Source organism: Hypanus sabinus, unplaced genomic scaffold, assembly GCF_030144855.1.
Source record: "Hypanus sabinus isolate sHypSab1 unplaced genomic scaffold, sHypSab1.hap1 H_5, whole genome shotgun sequence".
Lineage (NCBI taxonomy): Eukaryota > Metazoa > Chordata > Chondrichthyes > Myliobatiformes > Dasyatidae > Hypanus > Hypanus sabinus.
Window position 1 is genome coordinate 97684 of NW_026779046.1, and position 27470 is coordinate 125153.

General features: G+C 52.6%; 1 protein-coding gene across 1 annotated transcript in view; it reads left to right on the forward strand.

The window, feature by feature from the left end:
- The window catches only part of LOC132386070 (glutathione S-transferase theta-1-like), a 79396-nt gene extending 65560 nt beyond the window's left edge, over positions 1–13836 (forward strand). Inside the window, exons 4-5 of the mRNA XM_059958357.1 lie at positions 10971–11147; positions 13489–13836. Of these exons, the coding sequence (XP_059814340.1) occupies positions 10971–11147; positions 13489–13836 (525 nt within the window). The remainder of the gene's footprint in view (positions 1–10970; positions 11148–13488) is intronic.
- The last annotated feature ends 13634 nt before the right edge of the window (positions 13837–27470 follow it).

Genomic DNA, 27470 nt, shown 5'->3' on the forward strand with positions numbered 1-27470 from the left:
TAACTCAACCCCCCTAATCTCCTCCCCAGGTAACCCAACCCACCTAATCTCCTCACCACATAATCCAACCCCCCAATCTCCACACCACATAACCCAACCCCCCTAATCTGCTCCCCACATAACCCAACACCCCTAATCTCCACACCACATAACCCAACCCCCCTAATCTCACCATATAACCCAACCCCCCCTAATCTCCTCCCCAAATAACCCAACCCCCCTAATCTCCACACCACATAACCCAACCCCCCCAGTCTCCTCCCCACAAAACCCAAACCCCCTGATCTCCTCCCCACATAACCCAACCCCCCTAATCACCACACCACATAACCCAACCCCGTAATCTCCTCCCCACATATCCCAAGCCCGCTAATCTCCTCACCACATAACCCAACCCCCCTAATCTCCACACCACATAACCCAACCCCCTAATCTCCACACCATATAACCCAAACCCCCTAATCTCTCCCCACATAACCCAACCCCCCTAATCTCCACACCACATAACTCAACCCCCCAATCTCCACACCACATAACCCAACCCCCCTGATCTCCTCACCACATAACCCAACCCCCCTAATCTCCACACCACATAATGCAACCCCCCAAATCTCCTCCGCACTTAACCCAACCCCCTAATCGCCACACCACATAACTCAACCCCCCTAATCTCCACACCACATAACCCAACCCCCCTAATCTCCTCCCCACATAAGCCAATCCCCCTAATTTCCTCACCAGATAACCCAACCCCCCTAATCTCCTCCCCACATAACCCAACCCCCCTAATCTCCACACCACATAACCCAACCCCCCAGTCTCCTCCCCACATAACCTAACCCCCCCTAATCTCCTCCCCTCATAAACCAACCCCCCCGAATCTCCACACCACATAACCCAACCCCCCAATCTCCTCCCCACATAACCCAACCCCTCTAATTTCCACACCACATAACCCAATCCCCCAATCTGCTCCCCACATAACCCAACCCCCTGATCTCCACACCACATAACCCAACCCTCCTAATCTCCTCCCCACATAAACCAACCCCCTAATCTCACCATATAACCCAACCCCCCCAATCTCCACACCACATAACCCAATCCCCCTAATCTCCTCACCAGATAACCCAACCCCCCTAATCTCCTCCCCACATAACCCAACCCCCCCAAATCTCCACACCACATAACCCAACCCCCCAATCTCCTCCCCACATAACCCAACCCCTCTAATTTCCACACCACATAACCCAAACACCCTGATCTCCTCCCCACATAACCCAACCCCCCCAATCTCCTCCCCACATAACCCAACTCCCCAGTCTCCACCCCACATAACCCAACACCCCAGTCTCCTCCCCACATAACCCAACCCCCCTTATCTCCTCCCCACATAACCCAACCCCCCTAATCTCCACACCACATAACCCAACCCCCCTAATCTCCACATCACATAACCCAAGCCCCCTGATCTCCTCCCCACATAACCCAACCCCCACAATCTCCTCCCCGCATAACTCAACCCCCCTAATTTCCACACCACAAAACCCAAAGCCCCTGTTCTCCTCCCCACATAACCCAACCCCCGTAATCTCCACACCACATAACCCAACCCCCTAATCTCCTCCCCATATAACCCAAGCCCGCTAATCTCCTCACCACATAACCTAACCCCCCTAATCTCCACACCACATAACCCAACCCCCCTAATCTCCACACCATATAACCCAAACCCCCTAATCTCTCCCCACATAACCCAACCCCCCTAATCTCCACACCACATAACCCAACCCCCCCTAAGCTCCACACCACAAAACCCAACCCCCCTGATCTCCTCCCCACATAACCCAACCCCCCTAATCTCCACTCCACATAACCCAACCCCGTAATCTCCTCCCCATATATCCCAAGCCCGCTAATCTCCTCACCACATAACCCAACCCCCCTAATCTCCACACCACATAACCCAACCCCCCTAATCTCCACACCATATAACCCAAACCCCCTAATCTCTCCCCACATAACCCAACCCCCCTAATCTCCACACCACATAACTCAACCCCCCAATCTCCACACCACATAACCCAACCCCCCTGATCTCCTCACCACATAACCCAACCCCCCTAATCTCCACACCACATAACGCAACCCCCCAAATCTCCTCCGCACTTAACCCAACCCCCTAATCGCCACACCACATAACTCAACCCCCCTAATCTCCACTCCACATAACCCAACCCCCCTAATCTCCTCCCCACATAACCCAATCCCCCTAATTTCCTCACCAGATAACCCAACCCCCCTAATCTCCTCCCCACATAACCCAACCCCCCCAGTCTCCTCCCCACATAACCTAACCCCCCTAATCTCCTCCCCTCATAAACCAACCCTCCCGAATCTCCACACCACATAACCCAACCCCCCAATCTCCTCCCCACATAACCCAACCCCTCTAATTTCCACACCACATAACCCAATCCCCCAATCTGCTCCCCACATAACCCAACCCCCTGATCTCCACACCACATAACCCAACCCCCCTAATCTCCTCCCCACATAAACCAACCCCCTAATCTCACCATATAACCCAACCCCCCAATCTCCACACCACATAACCCAATCCCCCTAATCTCCTCACCAGATAACCCAACCCCCCTAATCTCCTCCCCACATAAACCAACACCCCCAAATCTCCACACCACATAACCCAACCCCCCAATCTCCTCCCCACATAACCCAACCCCTCTAATTTCCACATCACATAACCCAAACACCCTGATCTCCTCCCCACATAACCCAACCCCCCCAATCTCCTCCCCACATAACCCAACTCCCCAGTCTCCACCCCACATAACCCAACACCCCAGTCTCCTCCCCACATAACCCAACCCCCCTTATCTCCTCCCCACATAACCCAACCCCCCCCTAATTTCCACACCACAAAACACAAACCCCCTGATCTCCTCCCACATAACCCAACCCCCCTAATCTCCACACCACATAACCCAACCTCCTAATCTCCTCCCCATATAACCCAAGCCCGCTAATCTCCTCACCACATAACCCAACACCCCTAATCTCCACACCACATAACCCAACCCCCCTAATCTCCACACCATATAACCCAAACCCCCTAATCTCTCCCCACATAACCCAACACCCCTAATCTCCACACCACATAACCCAACCCCCCCTAAGCTCCACACCACATAACCCAACCCCCCAAATCTCCTCCCCACATAACCCAACCCCCTAATCTCCACACCACATAACCCAACCCCCCAAATCTCCTCCCCACATAACCCAACCCCCTAATCTCCACACCACATAATCCAACCCCCCTAATCTCCACACCACATAACCCAACCCCCCTAATCTCCTCCCCACATAACCCAACCCCCCTAATCTCCACACCATATAACCCAAACCCCCTAATCTCCACACCACATAACCCAACCCCACTAATCTCCACACCATATAACCCAACCCCCCTAATCTCTCCCCACATAACCCAACCCCCCTAATCTCCTCCCCACATAACCCAACCCCCTAATCTCCACACCACATAACCCAACCCCCTAAACTCCACACCACATAACCCAACCCTCCTGATCTCCTCCCCACAGAACCCAACCCCTCTAATCTCCACTCCACATAACCCAACCCCCTAATCTCCACACCACATAACCCAATCCCGCTAATCTCCTCCCCACATAACCCAACCACCCTAATCTCCACACCACATAACTCAACCCCCCTAATCTCCTCCCCAGATAACCCAACCCACCTAATCTCCTCACCACATAACCCAACCCCCCAATCTCCACACCACATAACCCAACCCCCCTAATCTCCTTACCAGATAACCCAACCCCCCTAATCTCCTCCCCACATAACCCAACACCCCTAATCTCCACACCACATAACCCAACCCCCCTAATCTCCTCACCACATAACCCAACCACCCAATCTCCACACCACATAACCCAACCCCCCTAATCTCCTCCCCACATAAGCCAACCCCCTAATCTCACCACATAACCCAACCCCCCCTAATTTCCATGCCACATAACCCCATCCCCCTAATCTCCTCACCAGATAACCCAACCCCACTAATCTCCTCCCCACATAACCCAACCCCCTAATCTCCACACCACATAACCCAACCCTCCTAATCTCCTCCCCAAATAAGCCAACCCCCTAATCTCACCATATAACCCAACCCCCCCTAATCTCCACACCACATAACCCAATCCCCCTAATCTCCTCTCCAGATAACCCAACCCCCCTAATCTCCTCCCCAAATAACCCAACCCCCCTAATCTCCACACCACATAACCCAACCCCCCCAGACTCCTCCCCACATAACCTAACCCCCCTAATCTCCTCCCCACATAAACCAACCCCACCGAATCTACACACCACATAACCCAACCCCTCTAATTTCCACACCACATAACCCAATCCCCCAATCTGCTCCCCACATAACCCAACCCCCTGATCTCCACACCACATAACCCAATCCCCCTAATCTCCTCACCAGATAACCCAACCCCACTAATCTCCTCCCCATATAACCCAACCCCCATAATCTCCACACCACATAACCCAACCCCACTAATCTCCACACCATATAACCCAACCCCCCTAATCTCTCCCCACATAACCCAACCCCCCTAATCTCCTCCCCACATACCCAACCCCCTAATCTCCACACCACATAACCCAACCCCCTAAACTCCACACCACATAACCCAACCCTCCTGATCTCCTCCCCACAGAACCCAACCCCTCTAATCTCCACTCCACATAACCCAACCCCCCTAATCTCCACACCACATAACCCAACCCCGCTAATCTCCTCCCCACATAACCCAACCACCCTAATCTCCACACCACATAACTCAACCCCCCTAATCTCCTCCCCAGATAACCCAACCCACCTAATCTCCTCACCACATAACCCAACCCCCCAATCTCCACACCACATAACCCAACCCCCCTAATCTCCTTACCAGATAACCCAACCCCCCTAATCTCCTCCCCACATAACCCAACAACCCTAATCTCCACACTACATAACCCAACCCCCCTAATCTCCTCACCACATAACCCAACCACCCAATCTCCACACCACATAACCCAACCCCCATAATCTCCTCCCCACATAAGCCAACCCCCTAATCTCACCATATAACCCAACCCCCCCTAATTTCCATGCCACATAACCCCATCCCCCTAATCTCCTCACCAGATAACCCAACCCCACTAATCTCCTCCCACATAACCCAACCCCCCTAATCTCCACACCACATAACCCAATCGCCCAATCTCCTCCCCACATAACCCAACCCCCTAATCTCCACACCACATAACCCAACCCTCCTAATCTCCTCCCCAAATAAGCCAACCCACTAATCTCACCATATAACCCAACCCCCCCTAATCTCCACACCACATAACCCAATCCCCCTAATCTCCTCTCCAGATAACCCAACCCCCTAATCTCCTCCCCAAATAACCCAACCCCCCTAATCTCCACACCACATAACCCAACCCCCCCAGTCTCCTCCCCACATAACCTAACCTCCCTAATCTCCTCCCCACATAAACCAACCCCACCGAATCTACACACCACATAACCCAACCCCTCTAATTTCCACACCACATAATCCAATCCCCCAATCTGCTCCCCACATAACCCAACCCCCTGATCTCCACACCACATAACCCAATCCCCCTAATCTCCTCACCAGATAACCCAACCCCCCTAATCTCCTCCCCATATTACCCAACCCCCATAATCTCCACACCACATAACCCAACCCCGCTAATCTCCTCCCCACATAACCCAACCACCCTAATCTCCACCCCACATAACCCAACTCCCACTAAACTCCACTCCACATAACCCAACCCCCCTAATCTCCACACCACATAACCCAAACCCCCTGATCTCCTCCCCTCATAAACCAACCCCCCCGAATCTCCACACCACATAACCCAACCCCCCAATCTCCTCCCCACATAACCCAACCCCTCTAATTTCCACACCACATAACCCAATCCCCCAATCTGCTCCCCACATAACCCAACCCCCTGATCTCCACACCACATAACCCAACCCCCCTAATCTCCTCCCCACATAAACCAACCCCCTAATCTCACCATATAACCCAACCCCCCAATCTCCACACCACATAACCCAATCCCCCTAATCTCCTCACCAGATAACCCAACCCCCCTAATCTCCTCCCCACATAACCCAACCCCCCCAAATCTCCACACCACATAACCCAACCCCCCAATCTCCTCCCCACATAACCCAACCCCTCTAATTTCCACACCACATAACCCAAACACCCTGATCTCCTCCCCACATAACCCAACCCCCCCAATCTCCTCCCCACATAACCCAACTCCCCAGTCTCCACCCCACATAACCCAACACCCCAGTCTCCTCCCCACATAACCCAACCCCCCTTATCTCCTCCCCACATAACCCAACCCCCCTAATCTCCACACCACATAACCCAACCCCCCTAATCTCCACACCACATAACCCAAACACCCTGATCTCCTCCCCACATAACCCAACCCCCCCAATCTCCTCCCCGCATAACTCAACCCCCCTAATTTCCACACCACAAAACCCAAACCCCCTGATCTCCTCCCACATAACCCAACCCCCGTAAACTGCACACCACATAACCCAACCTCCTAATCTCCTCCCCATATAACCCAAGCCCGCTAATCTCCTCACCACATAACCCAACCCCCCTAATCTCCACACCACATAACCCAACCCCCCTAATCTCCACACCATATAACCCAAACCCCCTAATCTCTCCCCACATAACCCAACCCCCTAATCTCCACACCACATAACCCAACCCCCCTAATCTCCACACCACATAACCCAACCCCCCTAATCTCCTCCCCACATAACCCAACCCCCCTAATCTCCACACCATATAACCCAAACCCCCTAATCTCCACACCACATAACCCAACCCCACTAATCTCCACACCATATAACCCAACCCCCCTAATCTCTCCCCACATAACCCAACCCCACTAATCTCCTCCCCACATAACCCAACCCCCTAATCTCCACACCACATAACCCAACCCCCTAATCTCCACACCACATAACCCAACCCTCCTGATCTCCTCCCCACAGAACCCAACCCCTCTAATCTCCACTCCACATAACCCAACCCCCCTAATCTCCACACCACATAACCCAACCCCGCTAATCTCCTCCCCACATAACCCAACCACCCTAATCTCCACACCACATAACTCAACCCCCCTAATCTCCTCCCCAGATAACCCAACCCACCTAATCTCCTCACCACATAACCCAACCCCCCAATCTCCACACCACATAACCCAACCCCCCTAATCTCCTTACCAGATAACCCAACCCCCCTAATCTTCTCCCCACATAACCCAACACCCCTAATCTCCACACCACATAACCCAACCCCCCTAATCTCCTCACCACATAACCCAACCACCCAATCTCCACACCACATAAGCCAACCCCCTAATCTCACCATATAACCCAACCCCCCCTAATTTCCATGCCACATAACCCCATCCCCCTAATCTCCTCACCAGATAACCCAACCCCCCTAATCTCCTCCCCACATAACCCAACCCCCCTAATCTCCACACCACATAACCCAATCCCCCCAGTCTCCTCCCCGCATAACCTAACCCCCCTAATCTCCTCCCCACATAACCCAACCCCCCGAATCTCCACACCACATAACCCAACCCCCCTAATCTCCACACCACATAACCCATCCCCCCAGTCTCCTCCCCACATAACCTAACCCCCCTAATCTCCTCCCCACATAACCCAACCCCCAGTCTCCTCCCCACATAACCTAACCCCCCTAAACTCCGCCCCATATAACCCAACCCCCCAGTCTCCTCCCCACATAACTCAACCCCCCTAATCTGCTCCCCAGATAATCCAACCCACCTAATCTCCTCACCACATAACCCAACCCCCCAGTCTCCACACCACATAACCCAACCCCCCTAACCTCCTTACAAGATAACCCAACCCCCCTAATCTCCGCCCCATATAACCCAACCCCCCAGTCTCCTCCCCACATAACCCAACACCCCTAATCTCCACACCACATAACCCCATCCCCCTAATCTCCTCACCAGATAACCCAACCCCCCTAATCTCCTCCCCACATAACCCAACCCCCCTAATCTCCACACCACATAACCCAATCCCCCTAATCTCCACACCACATAACCCATCCCCCCAGTCTCCTCCCCACATAACCTAACCCCCCTAATCTCCTCCCCACATAACCCAACCCCCCAGTCTCCTCCCCACATAACCTAACCCCCCTAATCTCCGCCCCATATAACCCAACCCCCCAGTCTCCTCCCCACATAACCCAAACCCCCTAATCTCCGCACCACATAACCCAATCCCCCAATCTCCTCCCCACATAACCCAACCCCCCTAATCTCCTCCCCACATAACCCAACCCCCTAATCTCCACACCACATAACCCAACCCCCCTAATCTTCTCCCCACATAACCCAACCCCTCTAATCTCCACTCCACATAACCCAACCCCTCTAATCTCCACACCACATAACCCAACCCCGCTAATCTCCTCCCCACATAACCCAACCACCCTAACCTCCACACCACATAAATCAACCCCCCTAATCTCCTTCCCACATAACCCAACCCCCCTAATCTCCTCACCACATAACCCAACCCCCCAATCTCCACACCACATAACCCAACCCCCCTAATCTCCTCACCAGATAACCCAACCCCCCTAATCTCCTCCCCCACATAACCCAACCCCCTAATCTCCTCACCACATAACCCAATCCCCCAATCTCCTCCCCACATAACCCAACCCCCTAATCTCCACACCACTTAACCCAACCCCCCTAATCTCCTCCGCACATAAGCCAACCCCCTAATCTCACCATATAACCCAACCCCCCTAATCTCATCCCCACATAACCCAAACCCCCTGATCTCCTCCCCACATAACCCAACCCCCCCAATCTCCTCCCCACATAACCCAACCCCCCTAATTTCCACACCACATAACCCAAACCCCCTGATCTCCTCCCCACATAACCCAACCCCCCTAATCTCCTCCCCACATAACCCAACCCCCCTAATCTCCACACCACATAACCCAAACCCCCTGATCTCCTCCCCACATAACCCAACCCCCCCAATCTCCTCCCCACATAACCCAACCCCTCTAATTTCCACACCACATAACCCAAACCCCCTGATCTCCTCCCCACATAACCCAACCCCCTAATCTCCACACCACATAACCCAACCCCCCTAATCACCCCCCGACATAACCCAACCACCCTAATCACCACACCACATAACCCAACCCCCCTAATCACCACACCACATAACCCAACCCCCCTAATCTCCACACCATATAACCCAACCCCATAATCTCCACACCACATAACCCAACCCCCCTAATCTCCACACCACATAACCCAACCCCCCTAATCTCCTCCCCACATAACCCAACCCCCCCAATCTCCTCCCCACATAACCCAACCCACTAATCTCCTCACCATATAACCCTACCCCCTTAATCTCCACACCACATAACCCAACCCACTAATCTCCACACCACATAACCCAACCCCCCTAATCTCCACACCACATAACCCAAACCCCCTAATCTCCTCCCCACATAACCCAACCCACTAATCTCCACACCATATAACCCAACCCCCCTAATCTCCACACCACATAACTCAACCCACTAATCTCCACACCATATAACACATCCACACCCCAACCTCCCCATATAACCCAACTGCCGGACAGCAGGCAGCCTGACAACAAGCCAATCTCCCGGTGCGTTTGTCTGCCAGGTCCTGGACCCAGCCTCAGCTCCCTGGTGCTGTGAACCCAGTGGTCAGGAGCAATATTGTATGAATTTACCTGTGCCCAACCCATCCCCCTGGAGAGTCACTATCACCCACATTTGGAATTCTCTTCTCCTCACCTACCCATCTAGTGCCCATCCTCCCCTTTCTTCCACGGGTTACTGTCCCCCTTCATCTTCACTCCTTTAACTCTTCCATCTATCAGACCAGCTTCTGACTTTGTCTCCAGCCATTCACCTTCCCCTCACCTTGGTCTCACCTATCACCTGCCAATTGTACATCCCCCCCCCCCACCCCACCCCACTCCTCCACCTTCTTATTCTGGCCTCTGCCTCTTTCCTTTCCAGTCCTGGTCGGAGGTCTCAGCCCAAAACATCCCACACAGATGCTACCTGCCCTGTGTGCGTTCTGAATTTACAGCTTCTGTAGAATCTCTTGTCTTTATTAAACATCTCCGCCACCAACCCTGACAGATTATTCCAGGCACCCACGATACTCTGTAAAAGACTTATCCAAACAGCTTCTTTAAATGTTCGCACTCTCACCTCAATACCTGCCCCATGCTAGAAGGCATTTTGACCCTTGGTAAAGATTCCTGCTCTCTACTCTATACCTCTCGTAGGTTTAAAAATCTCAGCTGGTCAGTCAGTGTCCGTGGAGGGGAATCAACAGTCAACATTTCAGGACTGGAAAGGAATGAGGAAGATGCCAGAGTAGGAAGTTGGGGAGGGAAGGAGTCCCAGCTGGCAGGGTGAAGGAGACAGGCAGTGGGTGAGGGGGAAAGGGAATGAAGTAAGAAGCTGCGAGGTGATAGGTAGAGAATCTGATAGGAGAGGAGAGTGGACAACAGAAAGGGAAGGAGGAGGAGGAGCAGCAGAGGAGAGGAGAAGGGATAAGAGAGGAGTCAGAATGAGGAATAGAAAAAGGGGGGGGAGAAGGAGAAATGCCCCCCCCCTTGTAGATGCCCATCCACAGGTTGCCAGGGGCAGCTCTCTGCCCTTCCCTCAGCCTCAGCCTGTGCTGTGTGGTTCCCACAGGGTCTGGTGCCGGTCATTGCTGGGAAGCTGGAGTCAGACACCGGGTCGACGGCAGCTGTGAACGAGCTGAGCCAGAGCCTGGGGAGGTTCCAGCAGAAGTTCCTGCAGGACAAGCCCTTCATCGCCGGAGCTGAGATCTCTCTGGCAGACCTGGTGGCCATTGTGGAGCTGATGCAGGTGGGTAGGAGATCTTCAGCACCAGAGACTGTTCATTTGTTATCATCCCGTTTCCTCTCTGTTTTCTCCCACATTCTTATCATCTGCATCCCTTGGCCGTTGGACCATAAAACACAGCAGCAGAATGAGGCCATCGAATGTCCTGTCAGAGAATATGGTACAGCACATTACAGGCCCTTCGGCCCACAATGTTGGGCTGAGCATGCAACAGCCTCGAGAAACTGCCGAGAATTCCCCGACAGCATAGCCCTCTACTTTTCTAAGCTCCATGTACCTATCTAAGAGGCCCTTAAAAGACCCTATCGTATCCACCTCCATCACCACTCGAAAGAGAAATTCTTCCTTCTTCATCTCTGTTCAGAGTGGACACCCCTCTATTCTGAGGCTGTGCCCTTTGGTCCTAGATTACCCCCCCATTACAGGAAACGTCCCCTCAACCTCCACTCTCAATAGGTGTTTCAATCACTCTCCCCACACCACCTCTGCAGTGAAGCCGTTGATGGTTGAGCAACCATTACCCCCACCACGGGGGGGGGGGGGGATCTCCCTGCGACACCACGCTGCCCACCGGAAAGCCCCTGTGATACCGCAAGCATGGGGAGAGGCCATGATCACTGACACTTTTCCACTTGCCCAAACACCTGGCTACGGGCTTTATGAGCTGGGATCTCCTCCTCATTCAAACACAAACAAGTTGTGTGGGGGGGGAGAGGTTGGGAAGGAATGGGGGAGAGAGTGGGTGGGGGAGGGAGGGGGAGAGGTTGGGAAGGAATGGGGGAGAGAGTGGGTGGGGGAGGTGGGAAGGAATGGGGGAGAGAGTGGGTGGGAGGGAGGGGGAGAGGTTGGGAAGGAATGGGGAGAGAGTGGGTGGGGGAGGGAGGGGGGAGAGGTTGGGAAGGAATGGGGGAGAGAGTGGGTGGGGGAGGGAGGGAGGTGGGAAGGAATGGGGGGAGAGAGTGGGTGGGGGAGGTGGGGAGGTGGGAAGGAATGGGGGAGAGAGTGGGTGGGGAGGGGGGAGAGGTTGGGAAGGAATGGGGAGAGAGTGGGTGGGGAGGGGGGAGAGGTTGGGAAGGAATGGGGGAGAGAGTGGGTGGGGAGGAGGGAGGGGAGAGGTTGGGAAGGAATGGGGGAGAGAGTGGGTGGGGGAGGGGGGGGAGAGGTTGGGAAGGAATGGGGGAGAGAGTGGGTGGAGGAGGGGGGAGAGGTTGGGAAGGAATGGGGGAGAGAGTGGGTTTGGGAGGGGGGGAGAGAGAGTGGGTGGGAGAGGGGGGGAGAGGTTGGGAAGGAATGGGGAGAGAGTGGGTGGGGGAGGTGAGAAGGAATGGGGGAGAGAGTGGGTGGGGGAGGTGGGAAGGAATGGGGAGAGAGTGGGTAGGGGAGGGAGGGGGAGAGGTTGGGAAGGAATGGGGGAGAGAGTGGGTTTGGGAGGGGGGAGAGAGAGTGGGTGGGAGAGGGGGGAGAGGTTGGGAAGGAATGGGGAGAGAGTGGGTGGGTGGGGAGGGGGGAGAGAGAGTGGGTGGGAGAGGGGGGGAGAGGTTGGGAAGGAATGGGGAGAGAGTGGGTGGGGGAGGTGAGAAGGAATGGGGGAGAGAGTGGGTGGGGGAGGTGGGAAGGAATGGGGGAGAGAGTGGGTGGGGGAGGGAGGGGGGAGAGGTTGGGAAGGAATGGGGGAGAGAGTGGGTGGGGGAGGGAGGGGGGAGAGGTTGGGAAGGAATGGGGGAGAGAGTGGGTGGGGGAGGGAGGGGGGAGAGGTTGGGAAGGAATGGGGAGAGAGTGGGTGGGGGAGGGGAGTGGGGAGAGGTTGGGAAGGAATGGGGGAAGAGAGTGGGTGGGGGAGGGGGTGGAGAGAGTGGGTGGGAGAGGGGGGAGAGGTTGGGAAGGAATGGGGGAGAGAGTGGGTGGGGGAGGGGGTGGAGAGAGTGGGTGGGAGAGGGGGGAGAGGTTGGGAAGGAATGGGGGAGAGAGTGGGTGGGGGAGGGGGGTGGAGAGAGTGGGTGGGGGAGGGAGGGGGGGAGAGGTTGGGAAGGAATGGGGAGAGAGTGGGTGGGGGAGGTGGGAAGGAATGGGGGAGAGAGTGGGTGGGGGGAGGGGGTGGAGAGAGTGGGTGGGAGAGGGGGGAGAGGTTGGGAAGGAATGGGAGAGAGTGGGTGGGGGAAGGAGGGGGGAGAGGTTGGGAAGGAATGGGGGAGAGAGTGGGTGGGGGAGGAAAGGAACACAGTCCCCCTCTCGCTCTCAGAGGTCTTGAGGTGAGTGTTGGGACACTGGCTCTCCCAGCAGGTGAGGTGTGTGATTACATTGCAGGCATCTCATTGGCGACACCTTGTGCCCTCTGTCCCACAGCCCCCTGGGTGCCGGTTATGACCCACTCGATGGAAACTCCTCCCTCACCGCCTGGCGAGAGCGGGTGATATCCGCGGTTGGGCGAGGTCTGTTTGATGAAGTCCACGAACCGGTCCTAAACACACAGCAGAGGTTGAAGTGGATTGCAGAGAACCCAGCCAGCTCTGTTAGAAGCCCTAAAAACGATGCTCCTCAAAGAGGGGAAGTAAAGTGTGGACCCAGAACACTCTCAGCTCTCCTGGACCCTGAGCCTGCGGAGAAGGCACTGTCCCACACGCCTGGAGACACACGAGGGAAGTCAGATGTTGGAGCAACACACGAGTCAGGCACCATCCCTGGATGGAAATGAAGAGTTTTGGGCCAGTCCTCATGAAGGGTCTCAGCCCGAAACATTGACTGTTTTTCCAGCATTTTGTGTGTTGTCCTACGCACACTGTACACGTACAAAAGCTGGATGAGCTCAGCAGGTCGGGCAGCATCCGTTGAAATGAGCAGTCAACGTTTCGGGCCGAGACCCTTCGTCAGGGTTGACTGCTCCTTTCAACGGATGCTGCCCGACCTGCACAGTTCATCCAGCTTGTTTGTACACACCCGTCCCTGCGCGCCACCCTGTGATGACATTTCTAGCAGGAATGGATTCGGTGTTGCTCGTCACAAAAGTCTCCCTGTGTCACTTCTCCTAGCAACAATGGAATAAATGTTTGTGCTGATGTTTGTTTACAGTCTTCACTGCCTCGCTGTCTGCTGTTGCTTCATTCGCCCTGGGCAGCAGCATCCGATCGCTCGTGCTCAGTCAGGATTGAAAGGGAAAGTGAGGCTGGTATTTATATCGTCCCTTCACCTTGTAGACGTGCCAAGGATCCACACAAACACAGATAACAAATCATACATGGGACCTCAGACAGTTTGGGCGGGGTTTTGCAGAACGGCTAGGTTATACAAATTAGAAGATAGAACACTACAGTAAGCCCAGGCCCTTCGGCCCACAATGCTGTGCTGACCTTTAAAACTAGTCTAAGATCAATGTAATCCTTCCCTCCTGTGCAGCCCTCTGTTTTTCTATCTTGTACCTACCTAAGAGTTTCTTAAACGTCCTGATGTATCTACCTCTGGCCCCAGTGTATTCCATGCACCCAGCACCCTCCGTGTAAAAATCCTACCTCCAACATTCCCGTTTAACAAATCATGTTAAAATTATGCTGCCTCGTATGGGATATTTCCACCCTGACCACTCTAACCATGTCTCTCACGTATTTCTGTTCATTCACCCTCATCCTCCTTTGATACAAAGAGAAAAGCCCTCGCTTGCTGAACCTATCCTCAAAAGACACGCTGTCTGATCCTGGTAAATCTACTCTGCATCCTCTCTGAAGTTTTCATATCTTTCCAGTCATGAGAACACCAGAAGTGACCACCCCAAGCTTAGTCTGACCAGAGCTGATACTTGGCCTTGGACTCAGTACCGTGACTAATGGAGACTAACACCTTGTTAACCACTCTGCCAACTTCCACGAGGGGTCTACGTACATCAGATTCCTAAATTCCCCCGCATCACCAAGAGTCCTAAGGGAGGGAATTTCCTGACATGATTAGTGAGGAATACAGCTGGTAACAATGGGGTGGCCGCAGAAAGTTTATTAAAACTGAGAGGCCTTAAGTGAAAGGGCTCCAATCTAAACAGCAGGGTAAACATTTCCACCCATGGGGTGTGTTTGTTCTTTGGCCTCTGGTGTGTCCAGGCCAATGCCCCACGGCATGAGCACAGCACACAGTGGCCTGCAGCAGGAGGCTCAGGCATCGGACCCCCCGCCATCTCCGAGGTCACACAGCCAACAGCCCACCGGGGTGACGAACAGGAACATGAACTGAGCAGGTGAAAGGCTGTATCCAAGGGTCAGGCCCCATGGACAGCTCGACCCACCCCGCCCGAGAGACTGTCTGAAACCACCTCCTTCTGCGACCGACCCTGAGTGGCCACCAGACCACAAACCTGAGTAGCCAGGCAATCATCCAGAGCCCCAGATGATCAGACAAGCAAGGACCACAATAACTCCAGCTCAGATCCCGTACATCAACTCCTATCCCACTTCTCATCTCCTATCCCTCTTCTCGTCTCCTATCCCACCCTCACCTCCTATCCCACTTCTCAGCTCCTCTCCCACTTCTCGTCTCCTATCCCACCCTCACCTCCTATCCCACTTCTCAGCTCCTATCCACTTCTCATCTCCTATCCCACTTCTCGTCTCCTATCCCACTTCTCGTCTCCTATCCCACTTCTCGTCTCCTATCCCACTTCTCGTCTCCTATCCCACTTCTCGTCTCCTATCCCACCCTCACCTCCTATCCCACCCTCACCTCCTATCCCACTTCTCGTCTCCTATCCCACTTCTCATCTCCTATCCCACTTCTCGTCTCCTATCCCTCTTCTCGTCTCCTATCCCACTTCTCGTCTCCTATCCCACTTCTCGTCTCCTATCCCACTTCTCATCTCCTATCCCACCTCTCGTCTCCTATCCCACTTCTTGTCTCCTATCCCTCTTCTCGTCTCCTATCCCACTTCTCGTCTCCTATCCCACCCTCACCTCCTATCCCTCTTCTCGTCTCCTATCCCACTTCTCGTCTCCTATCCCACTTCTCGTCTCCTATCCCACTTCTCGTCTCCTATCCCACTTCTCATCTCCTATCCCACCTCTCGTCTCCTATCCCACTTCTCGTCTCCTATCCCTCCTCTCGTCTCCTATCCCACTTCTCGTTTCCTATCCCACTTCTCGTCTCCTATCCCACCCTCACCTCCTATCCCTCTTCTCGTCTCCTATCCCTCTTCTCATCTCCTATCCCACTTCTCGTCTCCTATCCCAGTTCTCGTCTCCTATCCCACCCTCACCTCCTATCCCACCCTCACCTCCTATCCCACTTCTCGTCTCCTATCCCTCTTCTCATCTCCTATCCCACTTCTCGTCTCCTATCCCACTTCTCGTCTCCTATCCCACTTCTTGTCTCCTATCCCACTTCTCGTCTCCTATCCCACTTCTCGTCTCCTATCCCACTTCTCGTCTCCTATCCCACTTCTCATCTCCTATCCCACCCCTCAGCTCCTTCCCTACTTCTCAGACCCTATCCCACCCTTTGGCTCCTTTCTCATTCCTCACCAACCCACTCCTCAGCTCCTCTCCCATCCATAACCCGCTATCCCTGCCATCCACTCGTTTCCCACTCATCATCTCCATTGGGTTCAAGAGCCTGATGGTTGAGGGGTAATTCCTGTTCCTGGTGGCATCAGTGAGAAGAGAGCATGGCCTGTGTGGTGGGGGGTCTTGATGATGGACGCTGTTTTCCTGTAACTGCACTCCATGTCGGTGTGCTCAGTGGAGGGGAGGGCTTTACTCATGATGGACTGGGCCGAAGTACTGGCACTCACGTGCTGGTCCCAGGACAGATCCTTTGAAATGAAAACACCGAGGGTCTTAAAGTTGCCGACCCTCTCCACCTCCGATCTGCTGATGAGGACTGGCTCGGGGAGCTCCGCTTTCCTCCTCCTCTGATCAATAATCAGCTCTTCGGACATTGTGTGAGGGTTTGTCAATGGGGCACCTCCCTCCTACACGCTGATTCGTCACCACCTTTGACTCAGCCTACGACAGAGACTTCGTCAGCAAACTTGAACATGGCACTGGAGCTGCGCTTCACCACACAGTCGTAAGCGTAAGGTGAGTAGATCAGGGGGCTAGGCACACAGGCCTGTGCTGATGGAGATTGTGGAGGAGATGCTGTTGCCAATCCACACTGACCTGGATCTGCAAATGAGGAAATCAGGGATCCAGTTGCACAAGGAGATATTGAGGCTTAGGTTTTGAAGCTTATTGATGAGTTTGATGGGGTAGTGTTGAATGCAGAGCTGTAGTCGAAGATGATCATCCTGATGTATGCATCTTTACTGCCTAGATGTTCCAGGACTGAATGAAAAGAATGAAGTGGCGTTTGCTGTTGATCTGTTGTGCTGGTAGGCACATTTGATGGATCTAAGTCACCCCTCAGGCAGGAGTTAGAAACATAGAGAACCTACAGAGCAATACAGGCCCTTTGGCCCACAATGCTATGCTGAACATGTACTTATTTTAGAAATTACCTAGGGTAACCCATAGCCCTCTATTTTCCAAGCTAAATGATATGTTTCATCACCAACCTTTCAAAGCACTTCATTACAGTGGATTTAAGTGCTATTGAATGATAGTCACTGATGCAGGTAACCACATTCTTCTTGGGCACTGGTACAATCGAAGCCTGCTTGAAGGAGACGAGAACCTCAAACTCCCAAAGCAAGGTACACTGTCCGGGCACAATGCTTTCATCCTGCTGATGGATGCTCTGTCATCAATCTCAGAGACTGAAATCACAGGGTCATCGTGGGCTTTTCTGATGCTTTTCTGGAGATCATACCTGGATCTCTTGTATTTCACCTGCTTGCTAGACTCAGCCGATTGTGGATCTCTTGGTTCATCCAGGGCTTCTGATTGGGGAAGACTGAATGATTTTGTGGGGAATACTCATCCATGAGTGACTATTAAGTTTATGACAACCGTGGCTCATTTGTTCAGACCCCCGATGAGTCCTTGAACACGGCCAGTCCACCAACTCAACGCAGTCCTGTAGTTGCTCCTCTCCCTCTTGCAACCACCTCTTCGTTGTCCTTATCGCTGGAGCCTTGCTCACTGGCTTCTGCCTGTCTGCAGCCAGATGTTCAAATTTCCCTAAATGTGGTGTAGGGATGGGATAGTGGGCACTCCTAATTGTAGTGTAACAGTGGGTGAGCGTGTTTGAACCCTTGATGATGCAAGTTATATGTGATACATTTCTTCAACAAATCTGATTGAAATCCCCAGCAGTGACTTGAAGGTAGTGTCAGGAGCAGACATAGAATGGACCCAAATGCAGGACGCAGGCACTGAAGTACTAGGGGTAGGGTAGGATGAGGATGCCATGGCGTGCAAGGGGTAATGCAGGTGGGGCTGGACCCCAGAGTTCGGGCAGGCAGAAGAGCCCCCTGGGGCGGGCACATAACTCCTGGGCAGGGCTGCCTCCCATGCAGGAACACGGAGGCCCGGGCAAGACGTGGAACACCAGGGCAGGTGCGGGCACAACCCATGGGAAATGAGGGGAAGAAAGGGTAGGAGTCCTCGGGGGGTGGGGGGGGGGCCACATGGATCCCAGGCAGAAACACGGAGGCCTGGGCAGGTGCAGGGCACAACCCATCAGAGATGAGGGGTAGGAAGGGACAGAACAACCCATAGGGTAACAGCAACAACCTGGCTTACCCGACAGAGGCAAGGGACAGGAAGGGAGCTGGGTCCAGGGTGGGCAGCAGGACAACCGGGATACACCGGGAAATAGGAAAAGGCAAGCAGACAGTGCGACAGCCCGGGCAAGGCAGCAGGACCAGTGCACACGAGAGAAGCAGGGGAACAAGACCAACCGGACACAACAGATACAGATCAGGATGACCGCCCCCCCCCCCCCCCCAACTAGGCTCAGCCCCCGAGCCCCTTATAAACACCTGCCCCCTAATAGGCGACAGGTGTACCTCCTTAAGCCAAGATGATCCAATGGCTCCGGGTGACAGGAGTGCCGGCTGCACGGTCTGGAGTCTGGAGTCCGCGGACCGGAGCAACACCCGGCAGTTGGGCTCCGGACCGGACCCTAACAGGTAGGCATCAGGTGAACGAGGTACGATGACCCTTTAGGGTCATGAATCATTGAGACTGGAGTTTGAGGCCTAGTGTTTGGGATGCCATCACCAAGGCCTGTTGTTCAGGGTCAGTGGGTCCTGGGGTTGATGCTGAGGGTCAAATTGGAAGTCTGCAATTTGAAGCCCATTGGCCACAGACCTGGGTCTGCAAATCACTACAAGCCTGCTGAAGTGGTTGAAGGCCCAATGTCTGCATGTCCAAGCCTGCTGGTGGCCGGAGGCTGAAGAGATCAGCCTGCCTTGGGGTTAGAAGATCGTGTTTGTGTGTGTTTGCTTTGTTGTTGTCTTGTTGCTCGTGGTGTTCTGTGTTGTGCTGCCTGGCATTGTGGGCCTGCCATGTTGGCATTGGAGTGTGTGGTGACACTTGCAGGCTGCCCCTAACACATCCCTCACACTTGTTGGTTGCTAGGCAACATGGTGGTGTAGTGGTTGGCACCACGCTTTACAGTACAGCTGACCTGGGTTCAATTCCCGTCACTGCCCGTAAGGAGTTTGTATGTTTCCCCATCTGCTCTGGTTCCCTCCCACAGTCCAAGGACCTTTGGTCATTTGGTCATCGTAAATTGTCCCGCGATTAGGCTGGGGTTAAATCGGGGCAGTGCAGCTCAAATGGCTGGAGGGCCTATTTCACATCATAATAAATAAATGAACACAAACAACACATTTCACTAGAAAACATGAGGAAGTCTGCAGATGCTGGAAATTCAAACATCACACACAAAACGCTGGTGGAACACAGCAGGCCAAGCAGCATCTATAGGAGAAGCACTGTTTACGTTTCGGGCTGAGACCCTTCGCCAGGACTAACTGAAAGGAAAGATAGTAAGAGATTTGAAAGTAGGAGGGGGGAGGGGGAAATGTGAAATGATAGGAGAAGACCAGAGGAGGTGGGATGAAGCTAAGAGCTGGAAAGGTGATTGGCAAAAGGGATACAGAGCCAGAGAAGGGAAAAGGATCATGGAATGGGAGGCCTAGGGAGAAAGAAAGGGGGAGGGGAGCACCAGAGGGAGATGAAGAACAGGTAGAGTGATGGGCAGAGAGAGAGAAAAAAACAACTAAATATATCAGGGATGGAGTAAGAAGGGAAGGAGGGGCATTAACGGAAGTTAGAGAAGTCAATGTTCAAGTTTCACTGTGTGTTCCAATGTCGATGTGATTAATAAACCTGAACACGTCCATCTGGAGCTTGACCTCACCGTGAAACAGCAGGTTGTGGCCTTTACACTGTTTTGGGCCTCATTCCTCGAGGGATTCCCCTCCACAGCCTCCAGCCTCGTGGTGCCTCAGCCTGTGCTGGGGTCAGGGCAATACCTTTCTCTGAGGGTGTGGAACTCTCTCCCCCAATGGTCAGAGTCCGGAAGGCAGAGGGAGAGAGGTTCTCGGAAGAAGAGTGAGTGGTTATTGAGTGTGGAATCAAGTTTATATTCAGAGTAGTCATCAGCTTATCAGGTGCCAACATTATGGCATGAGCATCAATTTCTCCAACTCCTCTGTTTCCCCTCCCTCTTTCATTTGTTTTTTGCCCATTCTGGTGGCCCTCTCTCCCTTTCTCTTCTCCTCCCTGTCCTGATAACATGCCTTTTGCCCTTCTCTAGTTCCCTATCTCCTTCCCTTTCTTTAGCCCTTTCCCTTTTCCACCTGTCACCTCCCAGCTCCTCACTTCATCCTCCTCCCCCACTCCACCACCTTTCCCCTCACCTGTCACCTCCCAGCTCCTCACTTCATCCTCCTCCCCCACTCCACCACCTTTCCCCTCACCTGTCACCTCACAGCTCCTTACTTCATCCTCCTCCCCCACTCCACCACCTTCCCCCTCACCTGGTCTCACCTGTCAGCTCCCAGCTCCTCACTTCATCCTCCTCCCCCACTCTGCCACCTTTCCCCTCACCTGGTCTCACCTGTCACTTCCCAGCTCCTCACTTCATCCTCCTCCCCCACTCCGTCACCTTGCCCCTCACCTGTCACCTCCCAGCTCCTCACTTCATCCTCCTCCCCCACTCCAACACCTTTCCCCTCACCTGGTCTCACCTGTCAGCTCCCAGCTCCTCACTTCATCCTCCTCCCCCACTCCGTCACCTTTCCCCTCACCTGTCACCTCACAGCTCCTCACTTCATCCTCCTCCCCCACTCCAACACCTTTCCCCTCACCTGTCACCTCCCAGCTCCTCACTTCATCCTCCTCCCCCACTCCGCCACCTTCCCCCTCACCTGGTCTCACCTGTCACCTCCCAGCTCCTCACCATCCTCCTCCCCCACTCCACCACCTTTCCCCTCACCTGTCACCTCCCAGCTCCTCACCATCCTCCTCCCCCACTCCACCACCTTTCCCCTCACCTGTCACCTCCCAGCTCCTCACCATCCTCCTCCCCCACTCCGCCACCTTTCTCCTCACCTGGACTCACCTGTCACCTTCCAGCTCCTCACTTCATCCTCCTCCCCCACTCCGTCACCTTGTCCCTCACCTGTCACCTCACAGCTCCTCACTTCATCCTCCTCCCCCACTCCACCACCTTTCCCCTCACCTGTCATCTCCCAGCTCCTCACTTCATCCTCCTCCCCCACGCCGTCACCTTTCCCCTCACCTGGTCTCACCTGTCACCTCACAGCTCCTCACTTCATCCTCCTCCCCCACTCCGTCACCTTGCCCCTCACCTGTCACCTCACAGCTCCTCACTTCATCCTCCTCCCCCACGCCGTCACCTTTCCCCTCACCTGGTCTCACCGAACGTGCAGCCAAAGTCAAGTGAAAGAACACTTGGTACTGAACTACACATCGGTCACAATATCCACCCTTGGGTTTCATTTTCCCCGGGCATTTACAGGAAAATAAAGAAATACCATAGCACTTGTGAATAAGTATAGATAAAGAAAAGCTGCCAAACGTATGTCACATGTTGAGAAGCAGATGTAATGATTTCTGATTTACAGCCTGGGGGAATTGCTGCACAGTGGAAAGTCAGTGAGAATTAAATATGTGGCAGGAAGTTTGTGGTGGGAGAAGTGGGGTTCAAAAGGGTAATGGGAACAGTGGAAAGAGGCAACTGTGGGACAGGTTTAATTTGACCTGGGGTGGCATTGAGTCCTGGGGAAACAAACGACTGATGTTCATGACAAGGGTTCAAAGCTAAATAGTGGGTTGGGTTTGATGAAGGAAAATTTATCAGGTTGAAGGAGAAGGTGATGGGCACCACGTAACTGAGTGGTTGGAACGACATCGTCACAACTCGGGTCAATTCCCACGTCACGTGCCAAGAGTCTGGAATGTGTGGGTTTCCTCCGGATCCTCTCACAGTCCGAAGACATACCGGTCAGTAGGTTAATTGGACTTTGTAAATTGTCCTGTGATTAGGGCTGGGTTAAATCGGGGGTTGCTGACTGTCGAGGCCCTGTGCTGTCCTTCTGACTAACTCAGATTTGTGAAAGAGGTGATGCAGTCCTGAGTTTCTCTGGGACAGAACATATAAATGTAGCGGAGTGTCTCCAGTTAGAGTCAAAAGGGGACAAATGGTGAATAGACAGAAACAAAATGCTTCATCGGAAAGCAAACAGCGTTTTCAACAAGATGGATGAATTAGAGTTCAACAGGTTTGAACTGATAATGAACCAACTTATTCCCACATTAACCCCATTTTAATGGTAATTTCCCATCAGCTCCCCACTCACCACCGCACCAGCAGCCTCTTAGCCCAATGGCCCCCACGTCTTTGGGATGTGGGAGGAAGCTAAGGAGGACATGGTGATTTTCTTCTGAAGAAGAATACAGGTTAGCTCTGCAGATAGCACAAAGGTGCAGTTACAAAGTCACTAGGCTGGCAGCTAAATACTCCCAAATACTTAACTTTGAAAGAACTAGGGAAAATGGAAAAAGAAGCGAGAAAGGTTGGGTGGAACTCAAGGGGATGCAAGGGCAGAGGTTTACAGACCTCCCCCCACCAGCCCAGCAGTGACACAGAGCAGAGCAGAAACTAGGAGGTGAGAGGCAGGTGTAACAACAGCAACTGTAATAGATTAGGGAAAATATAGTGAAGTTATGGAAACAGTATCAGGGTGCTGTCAAGAGAGGAATTTTACAACAGTCTCTGGAGGAACCAATCAGGGAAAAGGTTATTTTGGATTCAGCATCATGTAATGAAAGTTAAGAGAGCTTTCTAATTATTATAACAATATGGTAGATTTTTGGATAAACGTTTGGGATGTGGGAGGAAATGGTGGAAATGTGACGTGGCCACAGAGCGGCACACCAGCAGCACCTGGGGTCAGGATAGAAGCTAGTTCAGTGGAACTGTGAGACAGCAAGTCTACAAGTTGTGACACCAGGCTGCTTGGTTAACAGACTGTTTACCAAAGTTATGTTTATCACATTGAGGTACTAAGTCCAACAGGAAGCCTGTTCTGGTCTGGTCAGTAAACTGAAGAAAAACATATTACAGGCCCCATTAAAGAGCGCTGAACATTGCCAAAAAATGCATCGACCTGGAATGGGAAAGCTCAGAATTCAACTGAGGAGGTTGAAGGCAGTCTGTCGGCTCAGAATTCAACTGAGGAGGTTGAAGGCAGTCTGCAGGCTCAGAATTCAACTGAGGAGGTTGAAGGCAGTCTGTCGGCTCAGAATTCAACTGAGGAGGTTGAAGGCAGTCTGTAGGCTGAGATTTCAACTGAGGTGGTCGAAGGCAGTCTATAGGCTGAGATTTCAACTGAGGAGGTTGAAGGCAGTCTATAGGCTGAGATTTCAACTGAGGAGGTTCAAGACAGTCTGTAGGCTCCGAATTCAACTGAGGAGGTTTAAGGCAGTCTGTAGGCTCCGAATTCAACTGAGGAGGTTGAAGGCAGTCTGCAGGCTCCGAATTCAACTGAGGAGGTTGAAGGCAGTCTATAGGCTGAGATTTCAACTGAGGAGGTTCAAGACAGTCTGTAGGCTCCGAATTCAACTGAGGAGGTTTAAGGCAGTCTGTAGGCTCCGAATTCAACTGAGGAGGTTGAAGGCAGTCTGCAGGCTCCGAATTCACCTGAGGAGGTTGAAGACAGTCTGTAGGCTCAGAATTCAACTGAGCAGGTTGAAGGCAGTCTGTAGGCTCAGAATTCAACTGAGGAGGTTGAAGGCAGTCTGTAGGCTCCGAATTCAACTGAGGAGGTTGAAGGCAGTCTGTAGGCTCAGAATTCAATTGCGGAGGTTGAAGGCAGTCTACAGGCTGAGAATTCAATGGAGGAGGTTGAAGGCAGTCGGTAGGCTCAGAATTCAACTGAGCAGGTTGAAGGCAGTCTACAGGCTGAGAATTCAATGGAGGAGGTTGAAGGCAGTCGGTAGGCTGAGAATTCAACTGAGGAGGTTGAAGACAGTCTGCAGGCTCCGAATTCAACTGAGGAGGTTGAAGACAGTCTAGGCTGAGAATTCAACCGAGGAGGTTGAAGACAGTCTATAGGCAGAAAATTCAACAGGAGGTTGAAGGCAGTCTATAGGCTGAGAATTCAACAGAGGAGGTTGACGGCAGTCGGTAGGCTGATAATTCAACTGATGAGGTTGAAGACAGTCTGTAGGCTGAGAATTCAACGGAGGAGTTTGAAGGCAGTCTATAGGCTGAGAATTCAACAGAGGAGGTTGACGGCAGTCGGTAGGCTGATAATTCAACTGAGGAGGTTGAAGACAGTCTGTAGACTGAGAATTTAACTGAGGAGGTTGAAGACAGTCTGTAGGCTCCGAATTCAACTGAGGAGGTTGAAGGCAGTCTGTAGACTGAGAATTCAACTGAGGAGGTTGAAGGCAGTCTGTAGGCTCCGAATTCAACTGAGGAGGTTGAAGGCAGTCTGTAGGCTCCGAATTCAACTGAGGAGGTTGAAGGCAGTCTGTAGACTGAGAATTCAACTGCGGAGGTTGAAGGCAGTCTATAGGCTGAAAATTCAACAGGAGGTTGAAGGCAGTCTTTAGGCTGAGAATTCAACTGAGGAGGTTGAAGGCAGTCTGTAGGCTGAGATTTCAACTGAGGTGGTTGAAGGCAGTCTTTAGGCTGAGAATTCAACTGAGGAGGTTGAAGGCAGTCTGTAGGCTGAGATTTCAACTGAGGTGGTTGAAGGCAGTCTATAGGCTGAGATTTCAACTGAGGAGGTTGAAGGCAGTCTATAGGCTGAGATTTCAACTGAGGAGGTTCAAGACAGTCTGTAGGCTCCGAATTCAACTGAGGAGGTTGAAGGCAGTCTATGGGCTCAGAATTCAAATGAGGAGGTTGAAGGCAGTCTATAGGCTCAGAATTCAACTGAGGAGGTTGAAGGTAGTCTATAGGCTGAGAATTCAACTAGGGAGGATGATAGCAGTCTACTGGCTGAGAATTCAACTGAGGAGGCTGAAGACAGTCTGGAGGCTCAGAATTCAACTGAGTAGGTTGAAGGCAGTCTGCAGGCTCCGAATTCAACTGAGGAGGTTGAAGACAGTCTGCTGGCTCCGAATTCAACTGAGGAGGTTGAAGACAGTCTATAGGCTGAAAATTCAACAGGAGGTTGAAGTTAGTCTTTAAGCTGAGAATTCAACTGAGGAGGCTGAAGGCAGTGTATAGGCTGAGAATTCATCTGAGGAGGTTGAAGGCAGTCTATAGGCTGAGAATTCAACAGGAGGTTGAAGGCAGTCTATAGGCTCAGAATTCAAATGAGAAGGTTGAAGGCAGTCTATAGGCTCAGAATTCAAATGAGAAGGTTGAAGGCAGTCTATAGGCTGAGAATTCAACTGAGGAGGATGATAGCAGTCTACAGGCTGAGAATTCAATGGAGGTGGTTGAAGGTAGTGAAAAGGCTGTGAATTCAACTGAGGAGGTTGAAGGCAGTCTGTAGGCTCAGAATTCAACTGAGGAGTTTGAAGACAGTCTGCAGGCTCCGAATTCAACTGAGGAGGTTGAAGACAGTCTGTAGGCTCAGAATTCAACTGAGGAGGTTGAAGACAGTCTGCAGGCTCCGAATTCAACTGAGGAGGTTGAAGGCGGTCTGTAGGCTCAGAATTCAACTGAGGAGTTTGAAGGCAGTCTGCAGGCTCCGAATTCAACTGAGGAGGTTGAAGGCGGTCTGTAGGCTCAGAATACAACTGCGGAGGTTGAAGGCAGTCTGTAGGTTCAGAATTCAACTGAGGAGGTTGAAGACAGTCTATAGGCTGAGAATTCAACAGAGGAGGTTGAAGGCAGTCGGTAGGATGATAATTCAACTGAGGAGGTTGAAGACAGTCTGTAGGCTGAGAATTCAACTTAGGAGGTTGAAGGCAGTCTGTAGGCTCAGAATTCAACTGAGGAGGTTGAAGACAGTCTGCAGGCTCAGAATTCAACTGAGGAGGTTGAAGACAGTCTGCAGGATCCGAATTCAACTGAGGAGGTTGAAGACAGTCTGTAGGCTCCGAATTCAACTGAGGAGGTTGAAGACAGTCTGTAGGCTCAGAATTCAACTGAGGAGGTTGAAGACAGTCTGCAGGCTCAGAATTCAACTGAGCAGGTTGAAGACAGTCTGCAGGATCCGAATTCAACTGAGGAGGTTGAAGACAGTCTGTAGGCTCCGAATTCAACTGAGGAGGTTGAAGACAGTCTAGGCTGAGAATTCAACCGAGGAGGTTGAAGACAGTCTATAGGCAGAAAATTCAACAGGAGGTTGAAGGCAGTCTATAGGCTGAGAATTCAACAGAGGAGGTTGACGGCAGTCGGTAGGCTGATAATTCAACTGATGAGGTTGAAGACAGTCTGTAGGCTGAGAATTCAACGGAGGAGTTTGAAGGCAGTCTATAGGCTGAGAATTCAACAGAGGAGGTTGAAGACAGTCTGCAGGCTCCGAATTCAACTGAGGAGGTTGAAGACAGTCTAGGCTGAGAATTCAACCGAGGAGGTTGAAGACAGTCTATAGGCAGAAAATTCAACAGGAGGTTGAAGGCAGTCTATAGGCTGAGAATTCAACAGAGGAGGTTGACGGCAGTCGGTAGGCTGATAATTCAACTGATGAGGTTGAAGACAGTCTGTAGGCTGAGAATTCAACGGAGGAGTTTGAAGGCAGTCTATAGGCTGAGAATTCAACAGAGGAGGTTGACGGCAGTCGGTAGGCTGATAATTCAACTGAGGAGGTTGAAGACAGTCTGTAGACTGAGAATTTAACTGAGGAGGTTGAAGACAGTCTGTAGGCTCCGAATTCAACTGAGGAGGTTGAAGGCAGTCTGTAGACTGAGAATTCAACTGAGGAGGTTGAAGGCAGTCTGTAGGCTCCGAATTCAACTGAGGAGGTTGAAG